Raw genomic sequence first — 24,507 nt, 5'->3', positions numbered from 1 at the left:
ACTTAGAGTTGTTGCCTGTTCAGTGGGAGTAACTAAAAAATGGCAAGGCTGGCTTTCTTTATCCTGATGAAGACTGTAGCTAGCTACTTCTCAGAATTTCTTTGTTCCTACAGTAGCATGTCCATGTAGCTGAGGAGTGTCTCACCCCTGGCATGTGCTTTTGTGCTGCAGCTGAATGAGATGATCAGGAGCCCGGCCGAGGGGCAGTTCTGGCAGGCGGATCACATCCAGCCCGTGTACAGTGGAGGAGGACAGTGCTCCCTGGAGAACCTTCAGACCCTGTGCACAGCCTGCCACAGGGAGGTCAGTGTGTGCAGCCAGGAATGCTGGCCCTCTCACAGGGAACAGCAGGGGCAAACTGCACTTAGGCTCCTCCTCAGCCCTGCTCCAGAACCCCAGTGCTCACAGCCTCTCCCTCCCATACACCCAAGCTGGAAATGCAGCATTAAACTATTACAATATGACACTTTCCTCTGGCTTTGGGAAAATAATAATAAACATTTGCATTTCATCATGCTGTCTACTGCAAAGACAAGACTGGAATTTAACTGTGAGCTAATGCTTTCTGCTGGACATGTTTCCAAGTATCAATACTCACTGAACCTGTCTCTCTCTTTTGCAGAGAACTGCAAAACAGGCCAAGGAAAGAAGCCAACTGAAGAGAAAGTCTTTAGCTACAAAGTATGCCTGTGATATCACCAAATTTTTGGTGAAGAAGTAAAATGCACAGTACATTCAGGTACATTGTAATGGTGAAACCAATACAGTTAGTGTTTTCCTCTTGCACTGATTTAACAGAAATTGCTGATATCATGCTGTTGGTAGAGAGAAGAAAGTAAGGAATTAAACCAAATAAATTAGTACTTGATCATCATGTTTTTTAATGGCCCTGGTTTAAAGCTGAACTTGTGTGTATAACTTTAATGCCATTTTGGAGCATTATGGTTTCCTCTTGCAGGGTACTTAGGACTTCAAGAATTTAATGAAGTTCTGTTGAACCTGCTGGTGGTATTACAGGGTTCAATTGTATTGGGAACTTCATGGACCTAGAAGATGTCTTAGCTTTAATTCTTTTTGTTACTCACATACCAAAACCACAGAATAAAATACAGTGCTGATGACAAAAACTACCACAAGTGATTTGTTTCCTCTAGTGCTGCTCACCCACAGAAGGCTAACTCCTGGCAAGGGCCTGACTTACAGGATTTTGGCATTTAGAATTGATGTCAGTTGAATTCTGGTTTTATTTAAACCAGCTTGTATAGAAATGTTACTCAGGATAGGAAACATTAATATTAGCATTTATCTCATCAAAGGTCATTTCTGGGAAATGCTACAGTCAAATTCTCCTTAATGAGATTGCAGAGATACTGGTAATTTTGGACTGCTTACCTGGCTTGCTTTACAGTTACTTTAAATACATACAGTTCTTTTTCCTGATGATTTTTTTAATGCTCTGTCTCTCCTCCCCCCTGAATGCTGAGCTGTAAGCTTATAAAGCAGAGCTGTGCACAACACAGTGCAGGCCTGAAATTTCAACTACAGCTACTTAAAAGCTGAGTTATCCTTCTGAGAAAAATCTTGAACAGAGACAAAGACTGTTAAAGACAAGTTAGTTGCATGAGTGCACTATTTTCTACAGCCAAACTAACAGGCCTTTAGCTGTGTTGATGATGTTTGTGGTGTCTGAATATGATAAAGGAATCACCTCTCCCACACTTTAAATGACCAGGTAGGAATAGCCTGATAACCAAGTATGAGAGATTTTCAAGTTTCTGCAGCCTTTACAAGATGCCACACTGCAGTGTAATATTTCATTAGAGAGGAGGAAACCAGAAGTATTGGGGAAGAAGCTTAACCAAAATTTTACTTACCACTAAACCAGGAATTGTTTGTTTGGTGTAATTAATTTTAAAGAAGCCACACAGTTAAAGAGCAGCTACAGGTCTTATTCATACTTACCCTGATGTGTGAGCAAACACACAAACAGCCTGGAAAACAAGGTCTGTGGCAAGATTTTACCTTGTTAACTCTTCTTCATCCTGAAAAATGTGTTTCTAATTCATAGAACTTTATGTGAGGAAAAAAGACACTGATCCCTGTTCCTTTTAAGAAGTTTTAGGGTAACACCTGGGATCCTGCTACTACCAGCAGAACTCAATCTCTATACTCAGTGTAGGCACAATGTCCCTCCTGGATCAGAGCATGCAAGGAGGGCATGGAAAAGCATGGGAATACTGAGAGCCAACAGCACGTTCATATTTATTGAGTAATGTCCACAATACTGTAGCTGTTTGTACATCTGTAAAGTAATGCTGATCTGCTGATTCTCATTCAAACAGATGAAGGTCACTGTAAAGCAACATTGGCACAGGTGGGGTAGGGGCCAAAGGTGACAGAGCTGTCCCCTCCTGTCCCATGGATGACAGGGAGTGCAGACAAATAGCCTGGGTAAACACCAGTGAGTTGCTCACAGTGAAACACCTCTGGGGTGTCATTTCCATCCAGCTTTGGCCCTTGCACCAAGGGAAGGATACAGAGTATCCCACACCTCAGTGATGCACTGCAGGCTGTCAGTCAGACTCACTGTCCACTTAGTTCTGTCTTCTGGGAGAAGTGAAGAGATCTGGACAACCAGGAGACTTTAGCACAAACTAGAGTATGAACTGTACACTTTAAATAAAAATAAGGATATTTCAGAAGCACTTGAAACAGTGATTAACCAAAAAATACTGGGCTCTGTGATTATGATTAGTAATAAATATAAATTACTTAATGTTTTTATATATATCAATTTAAGTAGACTAACGTCACTTGATCAAGTCTGATCCTGAAGTGTAAAGCAGCACATTCTGCATCAATTTCAACATGAATATTTGCACACAGCCCACTCAGGTCCGTAATTAAGCTAATGCAAGGAAAGGAAGAGATGCTCCCTCGGGACAGAGAGTTTGAAACCACTCCTGCAGCCATTCCAAACCTCGGAGATGAGCTGTGGCGGCCGATCCAAGTCCTTGGGAGCAGCGCTGCGGTCCCGGCAGCTCCGCGGCCGCAGCAGCGAGTCCGGCCCGGCTGTCAGAAGAAGGTGGTGTCGGCCGAGAAGGCGCCCGCCAGGCGGAAATCCTCGCGGGTCAGCACGCTGTACATGCGCTGCGGCAGCGCCTTGGAGTAGGGCGCGGGCCGGGGCACCGAGGCGCGCAGGATCACCTCCCGGCCCGCGGGCGGGGGAAACTCCGACTGCACGCCCTGCCTGCGCTCCTCCGGACAGCCCGAGCGCCGCAGCTCCTCCTCCAGCGGCACGGACACCTGCGGCAGAGCACAGCGACAGGGCAGCCTGCTGCCTAACGCCGCATTCACAAAGCTGCTCTCAGAGAAGAGCAGAAACGGGAACACAGCTAGAGGCTTCATGTGTACACAGAGCAAAGCGCTAATGGGATGCTAGGAAATAAAGCAAACGTAACCAGATGGAAGAACCCTCGTGTGGATGGTGAAGCTCTGCCCAGCTGAAGTTCTGATGTGGCAGTGTGAAGCAAGGCTTGTGACTGGAGGAAATGGCCCCTCCTCACACAGAGTGCTCTGCTCAGCTCCCTGCAGCTGCAGGAGGCCAAGGCAGACTCCACTTCAAAATCATCAGTGCCACTCCTGCAGTCCTGACAGTCACCTGCCCTTTCACCCTCCAATACTACTGCAGGATGGGCTTTTCATGGCCAGAGAGCCTTGCTGAAATCCCCCTGCTGCACAGTCCCAACTGCTGTTCATCCTCTCAGGGCCAGGCAGCAGCAACACTGACACCCGGATACTGGAAGAAGGGCTGGCATGCCCAATAAACAGTCCCTGATTACATATTCCTATGGATACACACATCTCCCCCAATACCCTAATAGGGTCCTTCCTAATTCAAGCATGTACAACTCTACACTAGCACCATCCCTGAGGTGTGGCAGAAGCCAATGGCTGCCCCTTGTGGTCCCTTGCTGCTGTCCCTCTGCTCCCAGGAGTGGAGGGACCAGCCCTGCAGGCTGTGCCACAGAACCCACCAGGGACAAGTGCCACGTGTTCCCACAAGAACAGCTTGGGGAAACCAACAGAGAGGATCTTCCCTGTGCTACACTTCACACAGTCGCCCTGCTTCTTTGCCAAATATCTGTGTCCAGAAAGTTCCAGACCTTCAGGAAGCACTAGTGTTGGGAATGCAGCATCCATATTGTTCATCACCATCACCACCTCCCCCCTAAACACCAACAAAAAACCAGTGATGGCAACAAAGAATATAAAGGCATGGTTACATATTTCAGCATCAGAAAACACCAATACTCACTTGAATAAAGGTTTTTGTTTGGTTTGGTTTTTTGAAAGACTTTTTTTTTTTTTGACATTTGTCTCTCTTTTCCTATGCATTATTTGGCTCTGAAAATAAAGTGTGAATACAGAAAAACCATTCTGGAAACACAAAGTTACTTTTATGCTCAACTTGTGAACACCAGTACAAACTAAATCTGGCTGCTGCACTATATCCACCAGAAGGTTCAGCTCTATGCAGAGAAGATGAGAGGGAAAGGAGGGACAAAGTTGGTTACCTCATCAGAAGATTCAGTCAGCTTGGAAAGGGATGAGAAAAGAACCAGTGATGAAAGACAGAAACAAAGGCAAGTCAGAGGTGACTTACAAGAGGTTAGGAGGAGACTGTAGGTTTAAGAGACATCATGCACTCCAAGAACATGCACTGGCTATCAGAATTTTCCGAGAAAACTCAAGAACAGAACACATTATACACAGCTCAGAGAGGAGTCCAGGTTCAAAAGGTAATGAACAGGGAATTTCACTTCTATTTACCAAACAGCTCTCTACTGAAATAACTCGTAGCAGGTTAAACACAAAATGGGGTTTGTTGCAAGTTGGTTCCTGTCCCACTAAGAAACCTTAATTAACACTGACCAGCTGCTAGTGAGAAATACCTGTAACCCTGCTTTAGTTAGTGGTGTTTCAAAACACAACCCTAGAAACTTGCACACATCCTAAGGGTAGAAAGTTAGATTTGAAAACCCACTGCCTCTCTTGAAGAGGCAAGTGCATATGTGTGCATCACTTTACAGGGCACAGATCTTGGGCTTTGAAGGGTAAAGGTGGCTGGTTAGCAGGTTCAGGTTTGCAAACACAATTTCCCTAGAGACTGAAAGAATAAAAGAAGTGTCCTGATTTTCATTCCTCAGAATAACCACAGTCTGTTTTCAGAATGGTCCTTTTTATGCTGAGTTGCAAAATAGAGATTATTACAAAAGCATTGATCCCTTTAAAGTGTTTAACACCCAATCACAACATTTTTCCAGCAATTATTTCCAAATGGGATTTCAGGCTGCTACCTTGTTATTACCACTGTAGTTAAATTTGAGTTAGAAAATCTGATGCTATAAACAGGTGTAATTCTGACAGAAACTGAAGGCTGATTGCAGTCCATGAGGTTTGGAAATCAATACTTTCAGACTAATTATTCCAAAGACTGCTTAAGAGAGAAAAGCAACATTTTTATCAATATCAGCAAGGGAAGGGTCTCCAGAAAACAGATGCAACACTGGTAAACTGAATGCAGAAACTGAAAAAGAACTGAAACTTCCTAAGCATGCTGGTTTCCACAGAAAAAAATCTCAAGTATTCCAAACATAAGCCTCAGTTTAGAAGTTACTGCTTCCAAAATATGTAATATTATGACCTGTTTCTCTACATTCCTCTGTGAAACAATCAACACTTGACCTTGCTGTGATAAGGCAGAAATTTGTCTTGCCTTCATAGCACTACTGATGATACTGTTTGCAGTACATAAAGCATTAGTGACACCTCTATCTACCCAGCTGGCTTCAACTGTTAAACATCCCAGCTCACTCACTCTCCTTTGGTCCTGCAAGGTTCTGTTACTGCCAAAATCGTGTAGAACATCACAGAAACACCTCAAGCACATACATGACAGTACATGCAGAAATGCAGACAGAATACACTGGCACCATGTGGTAACTCATTGGCTCATTCTGGTTAAATCAGAAGTGGCTGCAGCACTGCCCAGAGCTCTCTCTTACCCTCTGAGCAGTCACAAACAGCTTGTGAATGATGCTGCCAGCAGGTCCTCTTCCTGCACCAACCACTGACACTTCTGGCTGCTCCAGGAGACTGTTTACAAATCTGATGGAACAAATGATTGAAAAGGAAAAAGGAATGGTTAATCCTTGGCCAGATCCAGTGTGCCAACCTAAATGAGCTGTTTCCTGTGCCAAGGCCTTCACCAAGCATCATTTGCTCAGGGTGAAAACTGGCAGATTCTCTTGCTTCTCTATTCCAAAAGTTGAAGGAAAAAAATTCTCCTCTCAGTTACCTAAGAATGAAGCCCAGGCTCCTAAAGCAGATGTATAAAATCAACAGGAAAGCCTCCATGGTGCTGGCCATGCAGAAGTATTCACAATGTGACAATTTTCTTTAGCACACAGACATTGCTTGGGTCAGGCACCACATCTCTGAACTCCCAACATGTACTGCACAAATGTCATCTCTCCCTCCCAGCACAGCAGCAAGAGGTTAACTTGGGTTTTATAACATTACTCATCTTGAGCAGCAAGTAAATAATCTGACAGCAGGTAGTGATGCAAGGGAACATTCCTTGTCACTTCCCATTCAGAGCTGCTCAGTGATGTTTCACATCAGCAAGGAGACAAGAATTAAGAAAACAACTGTGGAAGAGGCTATTTCATTTCATAATATTTATAAAAAATAGTAAATTTCACGTCCTAATTTTAGGTAAGGTAACAGAGTTCACCAAATATATCTTTTATATACACAAAAAAAAAGTTAGTCCCCAGTACTGTCAAGATAGAACCAAATTCTATTTAAAAAACCTGGATCAAAGGTCTCCAAAGAGATGCTTAATTGGAGGAGCACTGAGGTACCCACACACATCATCTCTAGACAGTCTAGTGACAGGGATACCCAAATATGATTCCTAAGTATTTCTTTCTTGTCACCATTGTCCTAAGTTTTGAAAGTACAAACAAGGGCATCAGAGGAAAAACAAAACAACACAGTGAAAAATAAGAATTAAAAAAGTCACCTTTGTAGATCTTCTTTCTCCTCTTCATTTTCACATTTCTCTACCCCAAATTTTGCTTTGAGAGACCTTGCCCTGGCAATGATGGCTTCCACACTCATAATCTGAGCAATGATTTCCTGCAAGAGTTTAATAAAAGGGAAAATTAAAAAGATGTTCCTTTAACATTGCCATGAACAGTGCAAAAGTCAATCAGGTTTTCAGCCCCAGCCAGTACAAAAGCCTTACTTCCAACTTCTTGTCCTCTGGACTGGGAAACCGTAGCACTTTGCTGGAATGGGATATTATCTGCTTGATAATCTTCTTAACTGAAGATATATCTTCTACTGCTTCTATTATAAGGAAAGAAACAAAGTTGTAATTAGTGACTGCATCACTGTTCCCCCTTAAATATCTTAATAATTTATTAAACATTATTTACCTTCCTCCTTTACCTTGAGTACAGCTGCATGGATGATGCAAGGCAGGAGATGCCTTGCAAGGTCAGCTGGTTTCTGAACTGCAAGGTAATGAAGTACCTGCACCATTAGAAAATTCAATATTTTAGTGATCAAAACTACTTCCCAAAGATAAGGTTATCTTGGAAAGATGAATTCACAAGAATGGAATGCCACTTTAAGACCTGAGAGGCAGTTTTACATGAATCTGCCCAACAAGTTGGAATGAAACTAAAAATAACTGCATTAGGAAACTAAAATGTTCCTAATGTATATGCAGATAAAAATCTGCTTTATTTACTAATAATTCAAAGAAATACCTAAGTAACACTGCATACTTTTAGATACATCAAACACCCTCCTGTACAGCAGCAGAAATTTCCAATCAACCCTAAGCCATGCACTAAACAGTTCAGTAACTCCAAGGACACAGTGCAAGGGCCTGTCAGTGTTTAAATGCTGCAGGGAGGGAGGGAAGGGCTGCAGGGAGCCCAGACTGGCACCAGCCCCAGAGCTTTCACCTTCTCAGCCTCCCTGGTGTCATCAAAAAGCCTCTTCTGCCTCCGTGCTGGGACTGGCTTTGCTGTCTCCCAGGCCTCCACCCACATGTTGCTGGGGATCTTCATGCGGGCGCTCAGCTCGCCCCTGATGACTTTGTTCCCCTTCTCATCAATCACCTCCTCCTCGATGTAGTCCCGGGGTGAGTACCACCTCACAAAGTCCTCCAGACAACAGCCAGGGTTAGCTGCCTGCAGGGAGGAGAGGACAGAAAATCTGTTCCTGAAAAATCCTACAAAAACACGACAGCATGGATAGGAGGGCAATATGGTTTAGTGGGTAGAGCACAGAGTAAGAGACCAAATTCAGGAAATTCGTTTGTCCACAGCCAACAAACTGTACAGTAGGATAGAGGGAATAAAGCATAAACCAAGAAAATGGCAAGGGGTAAAACCCCCATCAGCAGCAACAACAACAAAAAAATCACCTTCTCATCACTCACTATATGTACATTCATTACATTTATCAGTTATTTCAGGCAAGCTCAAAATTATACTGTTAAGATTCCACCTGGCACCTGGCACGTGCAATAAATAGGAATTTTCACTAAACAGGGATTCACTTACCCCATTAAAGACTAAAAGAATCAGTGGGCTGCCTAAGTATGCTTTCAGCACTGACTTTCCATTTTTTAACACTCCAGTGACAAAATTCACCATTTCTTCTTCTTTTGAAAAGGAACTTTAAAGAAGTATCTTCCCCAAACAAAAAAACCTTCATTTTTCATAGATGCAAAATGACCACAATTAACTACATCTACAGGTCCAGAACATAAAAGGAATCCCTATTTTCTATTTGATGTACCTATGAAGTGTATACTTGTGCTTCCAATTATAGTTCTCTACTTTTACTTTGAGATTTGATTACTTACACCATATATATTTAATATGCCATGAGTCCCTGTTAATAAAGTGATTACTGTTATACTATAAATAGTCTAACTGTACAGCACATTATATCCTTTTACCATAAAGACTGCAATAATTAAAAATATATATATGGCTATTTCATTTCAGAATCTCCAGTCTTTTTAGTGTTGAGCTCCTGTGCTGACAGCAGTGGATGTGCTCTTAGCTCCCTCTGCAGAGCTCAGAGGGAAATGAAACCCAAAACCACAGTTAGTCCAGTCCCAACCTGATGAATGGATGTTTTAATTCACAACTGATCAATTGTATGTTTGATGTGTATTTTCCCTTCCCACAGACATTGTGTAAATTTACTGGGATGCTACAGTGTAACAGATCACATCCTCCTAGATTTTGAAATGTGCCAAGAGTTTGCCCAGTAGGTTTCTATTTTCAACTTGAAACTAACTGGAAACTGTTTTGTGGAGGAAAAAAACCTTAGAAATCTTCAGAACTGTCCAGCACAACCAAGAGGGCCAGCTGAATGAAGAAGCAGGCAATGCAATGTGCCAGCAGTGCTACCTTGAAGGACTCCATGTCGGAGAGCAGGCAGGCGCTCTGCATGCGCGCCCGCAGGTGAGCGCCCTCCGCCGACGTGCCCAGCTTGGCCAGCACCTCCGACTGCTCCTCCAGCAGGTCCTCGGTCATGGGGGCTGGCTCCTGTGACAGGGAACACTCAGCGTTACTGACAGCCCCTCCTGCAGGCAGTAAGGGCAAGGGAGGAGGAGCAGGAAGCTCCTTTTCACCCCTAGTTCACTCTGCTTCCTTTGTACTCTGAGGAAATGATCACAATTTTCCACTGCCTACACAGTTCAGCCTCAAGTTGTGCATCTGAAGAGGACACTAACAAAGAAACTACACAGAGAATTACCTGGAAATAAGGTAACAATATAAGGATATATTGCTAAAATGCCAAAATCCTAATGAAGTCCTGGAAATGTTTGACTGGTTCAATTTTGCTGAGATGGATGAAAATCTACCCAAAGCAATGCAGAATTTTTGCTGTCAATACTGTCAGCACATTATTAATTGAGAACATCTTGCCTGACTACTCTCTGCTCGTATGTTTTACCCAAGCAAAGCAACACTAATTAGAAGTAATTTCTCTCAGGAGAAAGAAAACCACAGTATTCTTCATGCATGGCTGATTTCAAACTGCTTTCTGTGACAGCACCACTTCCTATTTCATCCCTGGTCACTCTGCAAGAAAGCCTATTGATGTCAGGTAACATTTCTAGTTGTTTGATAATAAACCTGCTGTAGAGAATGGCACCAAACCTAATGACTGTGGCCTTTTAGATATGAGCTGAGAAATTATGAAAAAAAAACAAATAGAGCACTAAAACTGATCCAGTACTGTGCAAAGTTAGGCAGAAACCTCCATGGTGCAAGGACCACAGCAGCTCCTATTTTATAGGAAAGAAAGTAAGGAGGGGATGGAAGATGACTCAAGAACTGGAAATAAAAAGAACCCCATATTTAAGGTAGGAAAGGAAATTTAATTCTTGTTTTAAAAATATCTTTTGGAGTGAAATTTGGTACGGACATTCACTCTCAAATAAAACAAAGAATGTGTGAGATTAGCAGCCTCTTTCAGTTTAAAGATTAAAAACAAGGCATTAGGTCAAAAACACCCAGAAATTTTAACAACACACAAAGCTGTAACCTGCAAACTGTTGCAGTTTCACAACCCCAGGTATGAGGCACATTCTGTGTGTTCTCAGCTCCTGCTCCCTCACCTGTGTTATGGGAACGTAGAGAGGCTCTCCTGGATGCAGCAGCATCAGTTTTCCATGTGGGTGCAAACGCCCTTCTGGTTTTAAGTTTACAGACTCTTTTGCTCCTTTCTTGCCATTTTCCTGTCCATTTCCTTTAAGATCTTCTGTGTCACTAAGACATTCAAAAAACTCCTCTTCACTGTCACTCCATGATTCCCAAGACTTGCCAAATTCTTTTTCCTTGTCAGGGTTCTCTCCAGAGTGGTCTCCTCCTTTGGCACCATCACCAGAAGCACCACCAGGTGAACGATCAGACATGCTCCCCCTTTTCCCCTCATCTCTTGCTTTCTTCCTTTCAATGCAACAATTTAGCATCTAATTCAACAAGTTAAAGGAACAAAAAAAAATTGTTCAGCAATTCTTTCCCTTATGGAGACAATCATACAGAAAAACTTGTAGAGCCACTGAAAAGGTCTTACAATTCTAAAAGATAACAATTCCACTAAACTTGTTGCTGTAACAAAATTTTTCTCAAGAAATAAATTCCATGCCCAAAAACCACAAGCACAACTAAATCTACAAAACAACATATTTAGCTAATCATTGCTATAATTTTGACAGTTTCCTTAGGAGAAAAATAGTTCTTAAATTTGGGATATTTACCTGAAGTTTCTGGTGCAGTAAACAACATCTCAGATCTGGAGCGCCATTAGCTAATCTAAAAAAAGGTAGAAGTGTAAGCGTTATCAGTTATAGAGTTGAATCTTTCACACACATGTGTTCTTAAATCACATGAAATCTAGAACAGAGACAAACCCCCACAATGAACCCATCCCCATCATTTCAACTACACAGCTCTTCTATTGTCTCAGCAGACAAGCCCAGAATTTAAATTACATGTATTTCCCAGAGGTCATTTCAGGAGCTCAGAGATCACTCACACTAGTGTGAAACACTCTGCATTCCTAGTCAGTTTTCCAACTGGAAGTTGAAAAGGTAACTGCTTTCAAACGGGAATTAAGCATCCTTAACTGTACTTTTAAAACTGCAATGATACAGTGGAGTCATTGCTATACATTTCAGCTTCTATTTTATCTGCTAGTGTAACCATTTCAAAGTACAAATGTAGTACATTAAATTGTTGATGTGCCAGTCTGTCACATCAACAAAAAACCCCAAACCCCAACCAAAATACCACAACCCTAAGTGCAGGGTATGTTATTGCTCTGCCTCATCTTGAGAGAGCCCCTGGTTTGGTGTGTCCCAAGCTCTGCTGCAGCAGACCGAACCTGGAAGGGCTGGAATACCTAAAAAGGCCATTGCACCAGTAGGACCTTGGAACAGCTCCCTTAGAAGAGAGGTGAAACTACACCACAGTAAGTTATTTTCCCCACCCTCATTCACACAGTGGAGTGAATGTCTAAGCTGAGCTTCCCCAGGCATCTTGAAGTTTTCAAAAGAGGGCACAGATGCTGGTCCTTACTCCCTGACCTTTCTTTCCTTAAGGAAGTAGGGCAATAAAAACAGAGATAGCATTTGCAATTTAAAAAACCCCAAAACTGTGTGTTTCAAAGTCACAGTGACCCCACTCAGCTCCTGGAACAAAGAACATTTTCCATGACCAAGGAGCAACAACAATCTCACCCTGGGATAAGGTAGTTATTCTCCCATCTGTAACGCATTTCCAGCACAAACTCTTGCCAAAGATGTGCCACTCCTTTGACTCCTCCATGGTAGAAGTTTATCATACAAAGACATAAAGCTAATTTGTATGTCAGACTGTCAGATGGAGCAGACTTAAACTGGCTGAAGAGATTCTAGGGAAGAAATAAAAGAAAGCAAGAAATACAGAAACAATGGCATTGTTTTCCAAAACCATGTGAGCTCTTTCCTGTTTGTCAATATAAGTGGCTAGAAGATACCAAAAAGTACAGTCTTTGGAAGAATAAAGGAATTCCAAGGAAACAGAAATCATCACTATTTCTACCCAGAGATTCCACAAAGGTAAATTCATCTTTCCAAAAGCTAAGTATTACAAGATACAGGGCAAGCACAGCAAAGTCTATATAAACACACACACAAAATGGCTTTCTCTCTTGTGTCACTCAACAAAACTTACATAATCTTCATTCTCTGGAGGAGGATTGTTTCCTGCTGAAGTGCTGGCTCTGTTTTCAAATACATCTCCAAGTTTGTCAGCAGCATCAGGAAATAAGAACTTGAAGAAAAAAAAAATTAAACCTTCCATCAATATGGTTTTCCTGCCTTTTCCACTTTCTCCATAAAGTTACTGCTGCCTTCATACCAGCAATCCTTATAATTAAAATTGTTAGCAGAGTTCAGAGATTTTAGCCCACTTATAGTACACAGACTTGTAACAACTTGGGCTGTTCCCAGAAGCTGATAAATGCAATTCAAGCACTGGAACTGCCATCAGATATCTTTAAACCTGTCACAGGTTTAAAGATATCTGAATCCATGTGCAGGGACAGCTCACTCACCAGGAGAATGGTGTTGAGCACCTCATTGTTCAGAGGAGACTCATCCACACCTCTGTGCTTGCGGATCTTCTTCTTGGCACTGTGAACCATGTTTGTGACTGATAATTTGGGGATTGGGACTGGTGCTGGCTCTGTGAGCTTTGACAGCGCGTGGGTGATATCAGCAACCTCTAGAAAATAAAATAAAAACAATTAGAACAAAATAAAATGAACCCCCAAACACTAGAACAAGTCTCTTCAAGAGTTCACCTGTCTTAATCAGCCTGTTTATCTTGTATTGATATTGAGCCCCTTGTGAACCAGAGCTACACCTCTGCTGCCAGGTTCCAGGCTGACACTCACTGTTCTTAGCTAATACAGGCAGCAGAAGGAGGTCACAAATGAGTCACAGACTGTCCTTGATTTAATTCACCAAATGAAGTCCAGACTGAGCTGGCTGCAGGTAGTGCCTGCTGTAGCAGCACTGCTCCTGCAGAGTTACCAACAGAGTATCCCAAAGACTCAGTATTTAAACCTTGTTTATATATCATACCAGTAAACATGCTGCAGGTAACAAAGACTGCTCCAGCATATGCTAAAGCTTTAGATAAATATTAAATAAATCCTGTATTAATCACTGGCCTCACATAGTGAAAGCACAGTTCTGTTTTAGAGTGCTCAGGTAAACTTCTCAAATCAAAAGACTGGGGTTTTTTTCATACCTGCTGCTGGTAAACTCTAGACTGTCTCTCTAACAATAGACTCAATTAATATTGTTATAAGGAGAGCTGACAAATTTAAGTGAATAATTAGGAGCAACCTGCAAAAGCCCATCTTGGCAAGCCCAGAGCTAAGAAGGGCTGAAGGAACTGTATGCCAAGTACTGAGTAATACACACCCTCCTCAGTCTAACACCTTTTTAAGCTCACTAGCAAGCTCCTTCTTCAAAACTAACATCAGGTATAGCCAAGGAAAATATATTGATACAGGCCATATTTGGAGGGAAGAACAGGTGACAAGCAGCAGGCAGGAAGGGAATTTTCACTATATACATCAAGAAAAGCCAAAGAGAGGGACAGAGACATCAAAAAGATGGCAGTATTTATACAGTTGGGATAAAGCCCAACTTGCTGGTCAGATAATTTGGGAAGTTTTAATTTTCTTTTTTCCTTAAAATGGAGAGGATGAGAGCAAAGCCTTTCACACTGATTAAAGACTCTTTAAACTTGCTGTTGACATGTACTACAGAGTACAACAAAAAGGAGAAAGAAGTGGAAAAAGCAAAAATACATAAAACTATACAGACAATCCTGATGTGTCCTACAAGCAACACTTGTACATTCTAGTCAAATTTTAAGCTTTTCTATTCTTGTAAAAAAAGCCAGACACAACATTAACAGAGGCAGTTGTTCCTCTGGGACTCCGGGAGCTGAACTTGTCTAGAATTCATGAGAAATGTCCCCATGAAGCCCTGGCCAGAAAATTCCCAGGAGTATGTGTAAGAGTTATAAATACCAGTCAAGACAAGGGTACAGGGAAGGTAACTAACACAAAACTATTAAATACAAGTAACACAAATCAACTGGATTTTAGCTTTACCTTTTCCTTCCTCATCAAAAGCAGACCTTCCAAGGATCTCATCTGTTGACTCCTTCCGCCGGCAAAGCTTGAAGAACTCAGTAAGGAAATCCCCTGGTAGAGGAACAAAGCTCCTGAACTCAGCCAAAAATCTCACTGAGCAATGAGCCAACACTCCAAATTATGCCCCAAGGACAGCAATTTTTAGCTTTTCTTCTGAAAGAACATCTGATAATTTGTTCTAAGCACAAATATCTGGTGCACAAAATCCACATAATTAAATTATCTGAAGCACAAAACCCACATAATTAAAGTTTAGGTAAATGCACACCCAGGCAGCTCTTGGCCATCTCTCCAGAGCACAGCTCTGCCTGCAGTTTGATTCACCCAAAACAACATGAAACTTGGAAAGTTTTGGAGCCTTTTCCCCACAAGCTCAAAGGCAAGGACAGACAGAGCAGTACAGCTCTCCAGAATATTAATTCTCCCTGTCAGAAAGGTTGGTTGAACTAAGGAGATGGATACATGCAAAACACACTTAATAAAATGGGAAGATTCTAGGAAATCTAAATTTTCAAAGAATACAGAGAAAATTTTTATTCTCTGGAACTGGTGAAATAAGAATAGCAATGAATTTCACCACATGCAGACACAGAATAAACTACAGCAGAAACTTATGTATTTGCAAAGCTTGTGTTCTTGAAAAAGAAACCCAAAATACTATTCACTCAAAAAAATAAGGGAAGTGAGCAAATAAACCATCAGGTAATCAACTCAACCCTAACTTCATAACTTGGTAGTTTTAGTTTAAAAACTGCAAGAGAAGACAGGAAATTCTGATGTCTTACCCAATAGACACTGAGGGTTATCTGCTTTTCTAACTCTCACAGACCACTGGGGTGCTTGAAGTGGATCCAGGTCACTTGGGGAAAAAATTTAAAAAAAGAAAAAGAAAAAAGAAGAAAAAAAGAAAAAAAAAGAAAAAAGAAAACCAAATGCCACTGTAAGTATCAGAAAGATGAGTACCAAGTTCTCAATAAATGTCATGTCACCACATTACATAGGAGAACATGACAAGCAAGAGTCACTATTCTCACATATGTGCATGACATGAACAAGAAACACTTCTTCCTCTCTAGCAGAAAAGCTGGATGACAGGTTTTGGGAGAGGGATATCAAGCAGTGAATTGTTTTTACCTTTCATGCTCCACTATCATCTTTTCCAAGAAATATGTGATACACAAAATTTTCAAGTCTAACATGAGAATATGCTCAAAACCAGGGGTTTGTGTTCTGTTGAGATTACAACACAATAATATTTTCTCACAGAAATGCATTTCAAAAGGTGTTTTCCCAAATTAGATGTGCTATCAGCTGACATTGGCATTCCTCAAAATGGGTTCTTTTTCACATGTGAAGCCACACAGTGTTTGAGATGACACTAAAATGCAGCAGTGAGCAAAAAAGCACACTCATTTTCAACTCAGACAAGATACTTACGAATAAACGTCGTTGTCAACAATTATCCCTTCTGCAAGGTGAGGCCATGTTGTAGCTAAATGCAGCTCACTGAAACAAAACAAGAGTGCAGTCTTTCAGTGATAGCAGAACATTTTACCTCCACCACAGTTCATGTTTTGAAAGGTATTTGTGATAGTTCATGTTTTATTCCCTCTTTGTTCTCCAGTAAGTTTTCTCATTGCATACATGACAGCAAGTCCAACCCTTGCACAAAAGCACAAAATTTTTAAGGTTTATCTTGAGGTATATTTCAAGATAATAATTTCAGAGATAAATGGGGTACTGTAGAAGTTTATTGTAAAAGCCATACGAGCTTGAACTCTGAATATCATCAGACAATTTTACAAATGGTCTTATTTGCTATTAAACCACCACCCTTCACAGATGTTTCTGATGCACTTGAATAAGTAAGTATCTGTTGGACATGCTAAGTGGTAGGCAGGCAAAGCTAAGATTTGAAATAACACCTTCAAGTCCTCCATTAAGGAAGTTATAAAACAGTTTTCTGAACTCTTCTCTTACCTAATAGGATCTTCACACGCACCAAATGGTAACTTCCCAAATTCCAGGCCTCCAACTTCTCCCCCAACTAGAGCATCTATATCTGGAGAAAAATCAACACATTTTCCATAAAGAATTTGTGGAACATTTGAAGCAGCCTATCACCTTATTTCACTGCAAAGACTGTAACTTGCAGGATGACCAGAGGACAGCTGAGCTAGGAGAACACAATCCTAACACACAGTCAAAGCAATTGCTTCCAACAGAAACTGAAATGGGACATTCAAAGGGACAGATACAATTCTTGTCATTCATGTTGAGGGAAGGTTATTCCCTTCATACAGGCAGTGATGATAGATAAAAAGACAGCCCTAAAGATTCAATGTTGGCACAAGAACAGACACAAAAGTGCCATAAAAATGCTTGGGCAGGAAATCAGTTCCAAGCAGAGAAGGAAGACTGAAAGAGCAACTCTGCAGAGTGAAAAAACAACTACTTGTAAAAGTGACAATTTTATCAAAAGAGGACTTAATCAAATAATCTGGGGGACTCCCTGTAGTCCCAGGTACTCAGAGATGCCTCCCAGCACCCTCAGGCACTTCCCATGTTACAGCCTTCAAATACATAAATCAAAACCAGACAGCCTCCACTGAACAAAAATTAAAGTGGGCAATAATAACAATGTATTGTAATGCCATTATAATAATGCTGTTACAGCATCTGATCTGCAATTTTAACTGCATCTGGCAAACTGTTTACAAACAAAACAAGTGAGGGATTAGCACAGATGAAGCATCTGGATAACTTAATTACATAATTTCTTCTGCAGAGAAGATAAAGACATTTAAATTTTTTGGTTTTATTTGAAAAGAGCAAATTGAGTGATGGTATATAATCTTCCCAGTGAACATAAACCACAACTGCACATAGCAATAGCAGTAAAACTGATGCTGTGCATCTCCAGTTTCTGCAACACACTTGGACACCCTTAACCACAACTCTGCTGCTAAAGGAGTGGAAGTTACAATCAAGAAATAGGATCAGAGTGCTACAACTCATCCATGACAAACCTGAGATCCCGACTTAGTGAGTAACTACAGTAAGGCACAGAGACTACAGAAAATAGATTTTGTGTCTGCAGAAACAATAAAAAGATAAAATCTGTGGAACTCATTTCCCAAGTTCTTCAGGTAAACTTGGTTAACCAAAGAGGAACTATCATTTAAAACAGCACTGATTTTCTCTCTAATAAGCAGAACTCTCTTTAAACATGTTCAACATAAATTCCTTAACTACAGAGCACAGAATCAACATCACTCCACGCTTCTTCAAAACATAGGATTTTGATTACTGTACTTTTTCAAGCAAAGAAAAGCCAAACAATTAGATAACCAAGGCCACATGAGTTCTGTCTCTCCAAATGTATCCTAAATACCTCAAGCTTGTTATGTAAAATTGCTACCAAACCAAGGAAAGAACTTGGGCATTTTAACTGTTCCATCACCCTGTACCTAAAACACCACATCACTTAAGGAGGAACCAATATTTACCTTTTTCCTATGGGTTTGTTTGCCTTTGAAAAGTTTATAATTTATTTTCTGCTACTAAATATATAGAAATATTTCTGTTAAAACCAAATCCTTGATACTTCCTTGATAAAGGAAGACAGCACCACCACCAAGAAAAAAAGAGATAATTTTGAGACTACCAAACAAGTAACTACCTCTGGTTTCCCTAAACAGCATCACTATGGCATAAATTTATCAAGTTCTGCTCTATATACTTTAAATTTAAGACTACACCTTATTTCTCCCCTTCATGCAAGGCTACTATACCAAAAGACTTGTTCAGAAATTCCTCCTGCATTAAATTTAGTACTGTGTCAACAATAATAAAAATCCAAACCTTTACCTCAAGGGAGGTCTATATAGTATTTTCTGCTTTTCCCACTGTTAATACACTTAGATAGTGAAGTAGCAAAATAAGGTACTTTATGGAAAAACAACTGACAAAAACTCCCATGAGGTAGTAGCATCTTCTAGAATTTGAATCTAAACATTTACCTAAGAAATCCAGGGCAGAATACTTCACAGACTCAGTCATCCTTTTCATTCCACATAGATACCACTATTTTAGAAATATCATTGTATTTCTAAATGCTGACTAATCCACACTTCCAGGCACAGCCCTACCTAAAACATCTGTCCCAGCCATGAGCTACAACCTGAGAGCAGCTTTAAGTGGCTTGCTTATCACACAGGGTGGGACTGGACTGAAGCCTTTCCTAGCAAAGTTGAAAATGTTAGAATTCTTCTGGCAAGATACACAAATATTTTCTTTAGCATTGTCTGGCTGTCTGAAAATGAGTTATTGTGAGGACACAAGTCTCCTACCTGGTGGCTGCTGTGGCCAGAAGTACTGCTGCCAGTCCTGGAGCACAAAGGTAAGGCGAATAGCCATGCTAACTGGAGGCAGAGGTGTTAAAGGGCAGCCCTTCAAAATACCAGAGAAAAAATCCAATGTAAAGAGTAAATCCTCTCAAACACCCTAGGGGTTGAACATAAATCACACATAGCACCAGTTTACACTTACAATCTTGGTTTTGAAGATGTCCAGCAGCCCTGACAGGTGGGTGTACTGGCCGGGCACCTTGCGCAGATGAACCATCTCGAAGTCCGTGCGCACGCCCGGGCCCTGGCACTCCCCCGCGTACATCCGGCGCCACTTGTGGTGGATCTGCACGAACAGGGGCACCTGACTGCAAACAGGAACACTGCACGTCACTGAGGGTCCTGCTGCCTCAGAGCCTCTAAAACTAGCTCAATATTCTAGCAAAACTTCAACATAATTTCAGCCTTTGAAATATATTTTCTCTTAGACGAACACACTTTGAAACGCTTCACAGGAACCACAGAAAATCACTGTTAATGTCATTAAACAGAATGCCAAACAAATTGCCATGCCATAATCACAGCCCACTTCATGACTCACCTCATTTTCAGCCTATATAATTTTTGAGGAAGATTAATAAGTTACTGTTACTACACATAGAGAAGAAATCCTCTTGCAAAAGTGATGTTTTATAAATTACATATTATTCCTACAACTTCTAGTAGCTTTTAACAGCCCTAAAGGTTTTCAAACAATATTTAAAATAAACAAAACATTATTCAATCTCTATACATGGAGATTTTTAAAATCCCTCTCTAACAATAAACAAATAAACAAAAACCGATGAATGTATTTTGCTAACAATTTAATACTTTTTCCTCACCAATGCTGGAGTTTTACCTGGACACATAAAAAAGTTTATGTTTCACCTACCAGCCAGTGTTGCCCAGTGCAATGGAAATGGAGCTCAGCAAGAGGTTGCACTTGGATTCACTGATAACAGCATCGTTATTCGCAGCTGGAGCAATAACCACAAACTCACGTAAGCCGTACCTTGAGAGACAGAGAGAAAAAAGCACATTTCTAGTGCCTGGCAAGCCAGCTGAAACATGATTCTTAAAAAATATTGTAACCTGGAGAACCTAAATGCATCAATGGATTGTGAAATTTGTTAATTTGATGCAAGTACCTCTTTATTTTTAGAGAAGCCAAGAACTGAGTGGGCATGGGGTGCTGCAGATCTGAACTCACAAACTGCCTGAGTGTAACAGCATTCCAACAACTGCAATGTGTTTGACTGGGAGCACTTCCAGGTCTAGCAGTCCTGAGGTTTTCCAGTTTATGTTCATAATGACTGAAAATGTTTATACATAAAGCCAATCTCTCTAGAACCAACCCTATTATGTGCTCAGATTTGCATTACTAAGAATATAATTGTTGTTTAAGGTGGTGCAGCTTTCCTTTTTAAGAATGTACCTAAATATTACATATGTAAAAGCCTGGTTAATATATGAAATTGAGACAAATATTTGGGGGTAAAAAAAAAACAAATTAAAGATAGCTCCACTATAGCAGGCTGTTTTTGCACTTCTTCCTTGTGTCTAGTATAAAGAATCATTTTACTTAAGCTTTAACTGATTGTGCCAGATTTTGCAGCTGCTATGCTCATTTGCAGAAGAGATGAGAGGCAGCACACCTACCATCTCACCAGACAGTGGGCTCGAGGAGGAAAGTCATTGTTCATGCACAGCAAGTCCTGCATTGGCAGAGGAAGGGCATCTGTGACAAAAATTGATACATGATCAATGTATCATCACATCCATCCAGCTCACTTACAACTGCCTTGTATTAGCACTGTGTGAATGCAAAGCAAACTAAAAGCAGAAGTGTCAGATCACACTCATCAGAGCTCAGAAAATCCCACACTGACACAAATCAGCACACTGTGGACTCCACATTCTGACACTGTCTTCTGGCATTATCCTTACAACTATGGAAGGAACTATCAGGTACCTTCTCCCAGCTCTTCTTTCCCATCTTTGTCACTGGGCTCTTGTACAAGATAATGATGGGTAACTGAGAATTTGAAGTCTGCAAATGAAATTTCATCTGATTTCTCTTCCCATGTTCCCGTGGTAAATATACCCTGCATATAAAAAAAGAAGATATTATCTCATAAATTTAGGTTAACATTCATTAGTCTTTAAAAGTCTTTAAAATTAATCTTTCAAATATTGCCTATGTGATCAATAATGTTGATTCACATTTTTCTACTGCCTAATGGCTCAGCATGATTTAATTTCAATAAGCAATTCTCAAAGCTCTTCATTATAAAGGTAGCTGGCTGCTAAAATCCATGTTGCCAATAACCATGTTCATTCCAAAAATCAAATATCATCTTGGAGTCCTCAGAACTACATGGCAATAAAGATTTGCATCCTCACTTATGCAACTGTACATCTGAAGATATGCACCTTTAACTTTGCCCAGAGACAGAAGTTTCCCACCTGGGATTTCATCTATATCTGAAATGTTCTGTCCAAATATTACCTTGATATTTACCTTCACCAACAAATGATTATTTTTATCTACAACTTACAAAACTTGTGCAAGAATAATTAATTATTTAACAAAAATACAGCATGGGAATGTCTAAAAAAATCAGCACCACTGCTCCTACTAAAAGCAACTTGGACAATCCTTTGATCTTACAGTAGGAAGAGAGCTCTGGTCTAGAAAAGAAGACATGTAGGAATAGAGGGACAGCTAAAGCGCAATTTATTAAATAACATAAGTTTTATTCCAAATACTCTGTACCTGACTAGAATGAAGAGCAATGAGATTCCCCTGGAAACACAGCAGCCACTCCACACAAACCAGCTGAGTTTATCTGCATTACTATGCAGAAGAGCTCAGCAATTTCCTCTGCATTTCACAAGACTGAGAAAGCATCACAAAGGCTCTAATTAGTCGCTGAAAAAATCTCTCCCATCTATGAAACACACTGAGCCACAAATAGCACTGTGCAAACCTCAGCCATAAATACATGAGGTGTGACAAAGGCACAAGGCAGGACAAAAAGGTTCCTTGAGTATTTAGAGCAGCTTCAAGCATGTCTCCAGATTCAAACTTAGAATTTTAAAAAAATCTCTAAGCACTACAGAAGATCCATCTTTGTCAGGGAAACAGTCTGTTTGGCAGATGACCCACCAATGAATTTACAGTAATTGTTTGTCAAATTGACACTTCGACAAGTGAAATTCCCTAATAAAGTCATTATCTGCCACACCTACAAAAACAGCAATAGATGAAATACATGTGTACATTATTGTATTACTAATTAGCAATTCAAATTCTACAGGAAAATTCAGAAGCAGTAACTGACCTTCTCTAGAGGTTTGCCTGAAGAAATCCCAATAAGTTTCCAGTCATTCAATACTTCTTCTATTTTTGAAATAAATCTATTAGGAGGGAAAAAGGCATTAATATTTGCTGAACACTAAACCCGTATTATAATTCAGCCACCTCAAGGCAGACAGTATGTTATTCAGCTACAGAATTCCTTAGAAAAGCCCAAAGAACAAAAAACAAACACCACAAGTATCACAGTAAAGACAGAAAAACTGCTTCCTTGTACACTAAAAAGTCTTCCTATGCTTAAATTTTACATGACAGTTACTTTTAGTTGTGAGCATCTTTTGACTGTTCCAAGAATCTCACATTGTTCTGAAAGAAAAGATGTTATGTACTGCAGCACATAACAGCTACAGCACATAACTCCTGTTTCATTGTTAACAGATAGAGAAGCATTTAAGACAAAATTATCACTAAATTCAGATTTAAAGCACAGTATTTGACATCTCTGGTCTCCTATCATAAACGCTACCACTACTGGAAAAAGCATTTTAAAAAATAATACATTCCAAGTACAAGAGCGTTCTACATTGTTCTACTAACTTTTAAAGGCTTCAGCTATAAGATGACTGTCTTAACAATCAGACAGCTACTTAGAAAACACATAAGCCTTCTGAGTGTACATTCTAATCCCTTGCAAACAGGTATTAAGCCGGACCTTAAGTTCAGAACCAGCTCGACTAGAGCCTCTCAACCCGCTCCTCGGGCGCGGCCTGAGCCTAGGGCGGAACGGCCGGGAAAGGGCTCCGGGCAGGGCTCCGGGTGCTCCCGGCCGGGGGCAGCGGCTGCCCCGGCAGCAGCGGCCGGGCCGGGCTCGGCGGAGCCCCGCGCACCCCGCGCCGAGCGAGGGGCGGGCAGCACCCACCTCTCCCACTCGGAGGCGGTGGTGAAGTCCGTGATCTCGAACACCTCCGACTCGGGCTGCGGGGAGAGAGCGGGACAGGCGGTGAGCGGAGAGAGCGGGGGAGGCAGAGGGAGAGCCGGGGGACAGGGAGCGGGCGGGAGGAGCGGACACACACTCACTTCGCTGTCCGCCGCCATCTTGCGCCGCTGACGGCCCCCCCAGCGGCGGAGGCTGACGGGAACGTGGCGGAGGGCGGCGCCTCCTCAAAGCCCGGACCTTTCTCACAGCCCGGCGTTCCTGGGCTCCTTCGCAGCTCAGTTTTCCGTCACAGTGTTTTTCTTGGGTTCTCTCGCTCGTCCCGGTGGCGTTCCCGCACAGCCCGGGCTCCCCACGCCGTGTCTCTGTTTCCCGGCCAGCTGCAGCCCCTCACGGGAAGCCCGCGGGCGCAGTCGCTTCACACCGGCGCGAAGCTGAAGCGGGGGTGCTGCCACAGATTCTCCGTCAGCGAGAGTCCAGAAGGGCTCCCTCAGATGTCCCTCAACCCTTGTCAGCCCTCCCGGGGCTGAGGTGTCCCCCAGGACTGGTGTCCCTGTCCCCGCCTCATCCAAAGCCTTCCCCGTCGCTTGTGTCACCCGGGGAGCGGCGAAATCCTTCTGGCATCCAGCAAAGCAGCTCCCTTAAACACCCTTTTAGCTCAACTTGAGCCCTCTATATCTCTTGTATTTTGTCTTCCCCCTTAGCACAGTCTGTTATTTTAAAAAAAGGAGGAAATACGCTTAAAATCTGCGGCTAGAAAGGAAATTACAAATCCTCCTGAGGGGACTGAGTGCGAAGTAAAAATGACGTGGAAACATACCAGGTATTAAAACATAAACAGAGGTAAACATAAGATAGAAATAGGGTTTGGTTTGTGTGCTGAGAGCACTTGTGCTGGGAGCCTGAAGCGCTGCGGTTCAGCTGGGCTGTGTTTGTTTCCATAGGTCCCTGCTGCTCTTTGAATTAAATCCTGCCCGCCGCGTTCCCCCGGGCTGAGGGGTTACCGGGGCGACACGGTGTAAACTCAGCAGCCGCAG

General features: G+C 41.7%; 2 protein-coding genes across 4 annotated transcripts in view; one reads left to right on the top strand and one right to left on the bottom strand.

Annotated features, from left to right (window-relative positions):
* The window catches only part of ZRANB3 (zinc finger RANBP2-type containing 3), a 39,848-nt gene extending 38,718 nt beyond the window's left edge, over positions 1-1,130 (top strand). Inside the window, exons 20-21 of the mRNA XM_059475529.1 lie at positions 172-303; positions 623-1,130. Coding sequence (XP_059331512.1) covers positions 172-303; positions 623-721 — 231 coding nt within the window. The 3' untranslated portion in view covers positions 722-1,130. The remainder of the gene's footprint in view (positions 1-171; positions 304-622) is intronic.
* A 1,107-nt stretch (positions 1,131-2,237) lies between these two features.
* On the bottom strand, positions 2,238-23,645 carry RAB3GAP1 (RAB3 GTPase activating protein catalytic subunit 1). 3 transcript variants are annotated; one of them, XM_059476248.1, is made up of 25 exons: positions 23,614-23,645; positions 23,456-23,511; positions 22,562-22,637; positions 21,190-21,322; positions 20,877-20,955; positions 20,110-20,229; positions 19,378-19,543; positions 19,179-19,278; positions 16,807-16,888; positions 16,264-16,332; positions 15,612-15,685; positions 14,785-14,877; positions 13,207-13,376; positions 12,825-12,923; positions 12,350-12,522; positions 11,369-11,423; positions 10,727-11,080; positions 9,510-9,647; positions 8,046-8,273; positions 7,509-7,605; positions 7,316-7,419; positions 7,091-7,206; positions 6,069-6,171; positions 4,578-4,598; positions 2,238-3,306 (listed from the first exon to the last, which is right to left on the bottom strand). In XM_059476248.1, exons 1-25 carry the CDS (start codon positions 23,629-23,631, stop codon positions 3,076-3,078), a joined length of 2,955 nt encoding a protein of 984 aa, XP_059332231.1. In that variant the 5' UTR covers positions 23,632-23,645; the 3' UTR covers positions 2,238-3,075. The 3 variants fall into 3 exon arrangements, 2 of the variants coding, with proteins under 2 accessions (XP_059332231.1, XP_059332232.1); XM_059476249.1 differs by lacking the exon at positions 4,578-4,598; XR_009418796.1 differs by lacking the exons at positions 2,238-3,306; positions 4,578-4,598; positions 6,069-6,171 and having other exon boundaries at positions 7,177-7,206; positions 7,522-7,605.
* Between the last annotated feature and the right edge of the window lie 862 nt (positions 23,646-24,507).

Source organism: Ammospiza nelsoni, chromosome 7, assembly GCF_027579445.1.
Source record: "Ammospiza nelsoni isolate bAmmNel1 chromosome 7, bAmmNel1.pri, whole genome shotgun sequence".
Classification (NCBI taxonomy): Eukaryota; Metazoa; Chordata; class Aves; order Passeriformes; family Passerellidae; genus Ammospiza; species Ammospiza nelsoni.
Note: the sequence above shows the minus strand (reverse complement) of the source record. Positions and strands in the feature narration are given on the sequence as shown.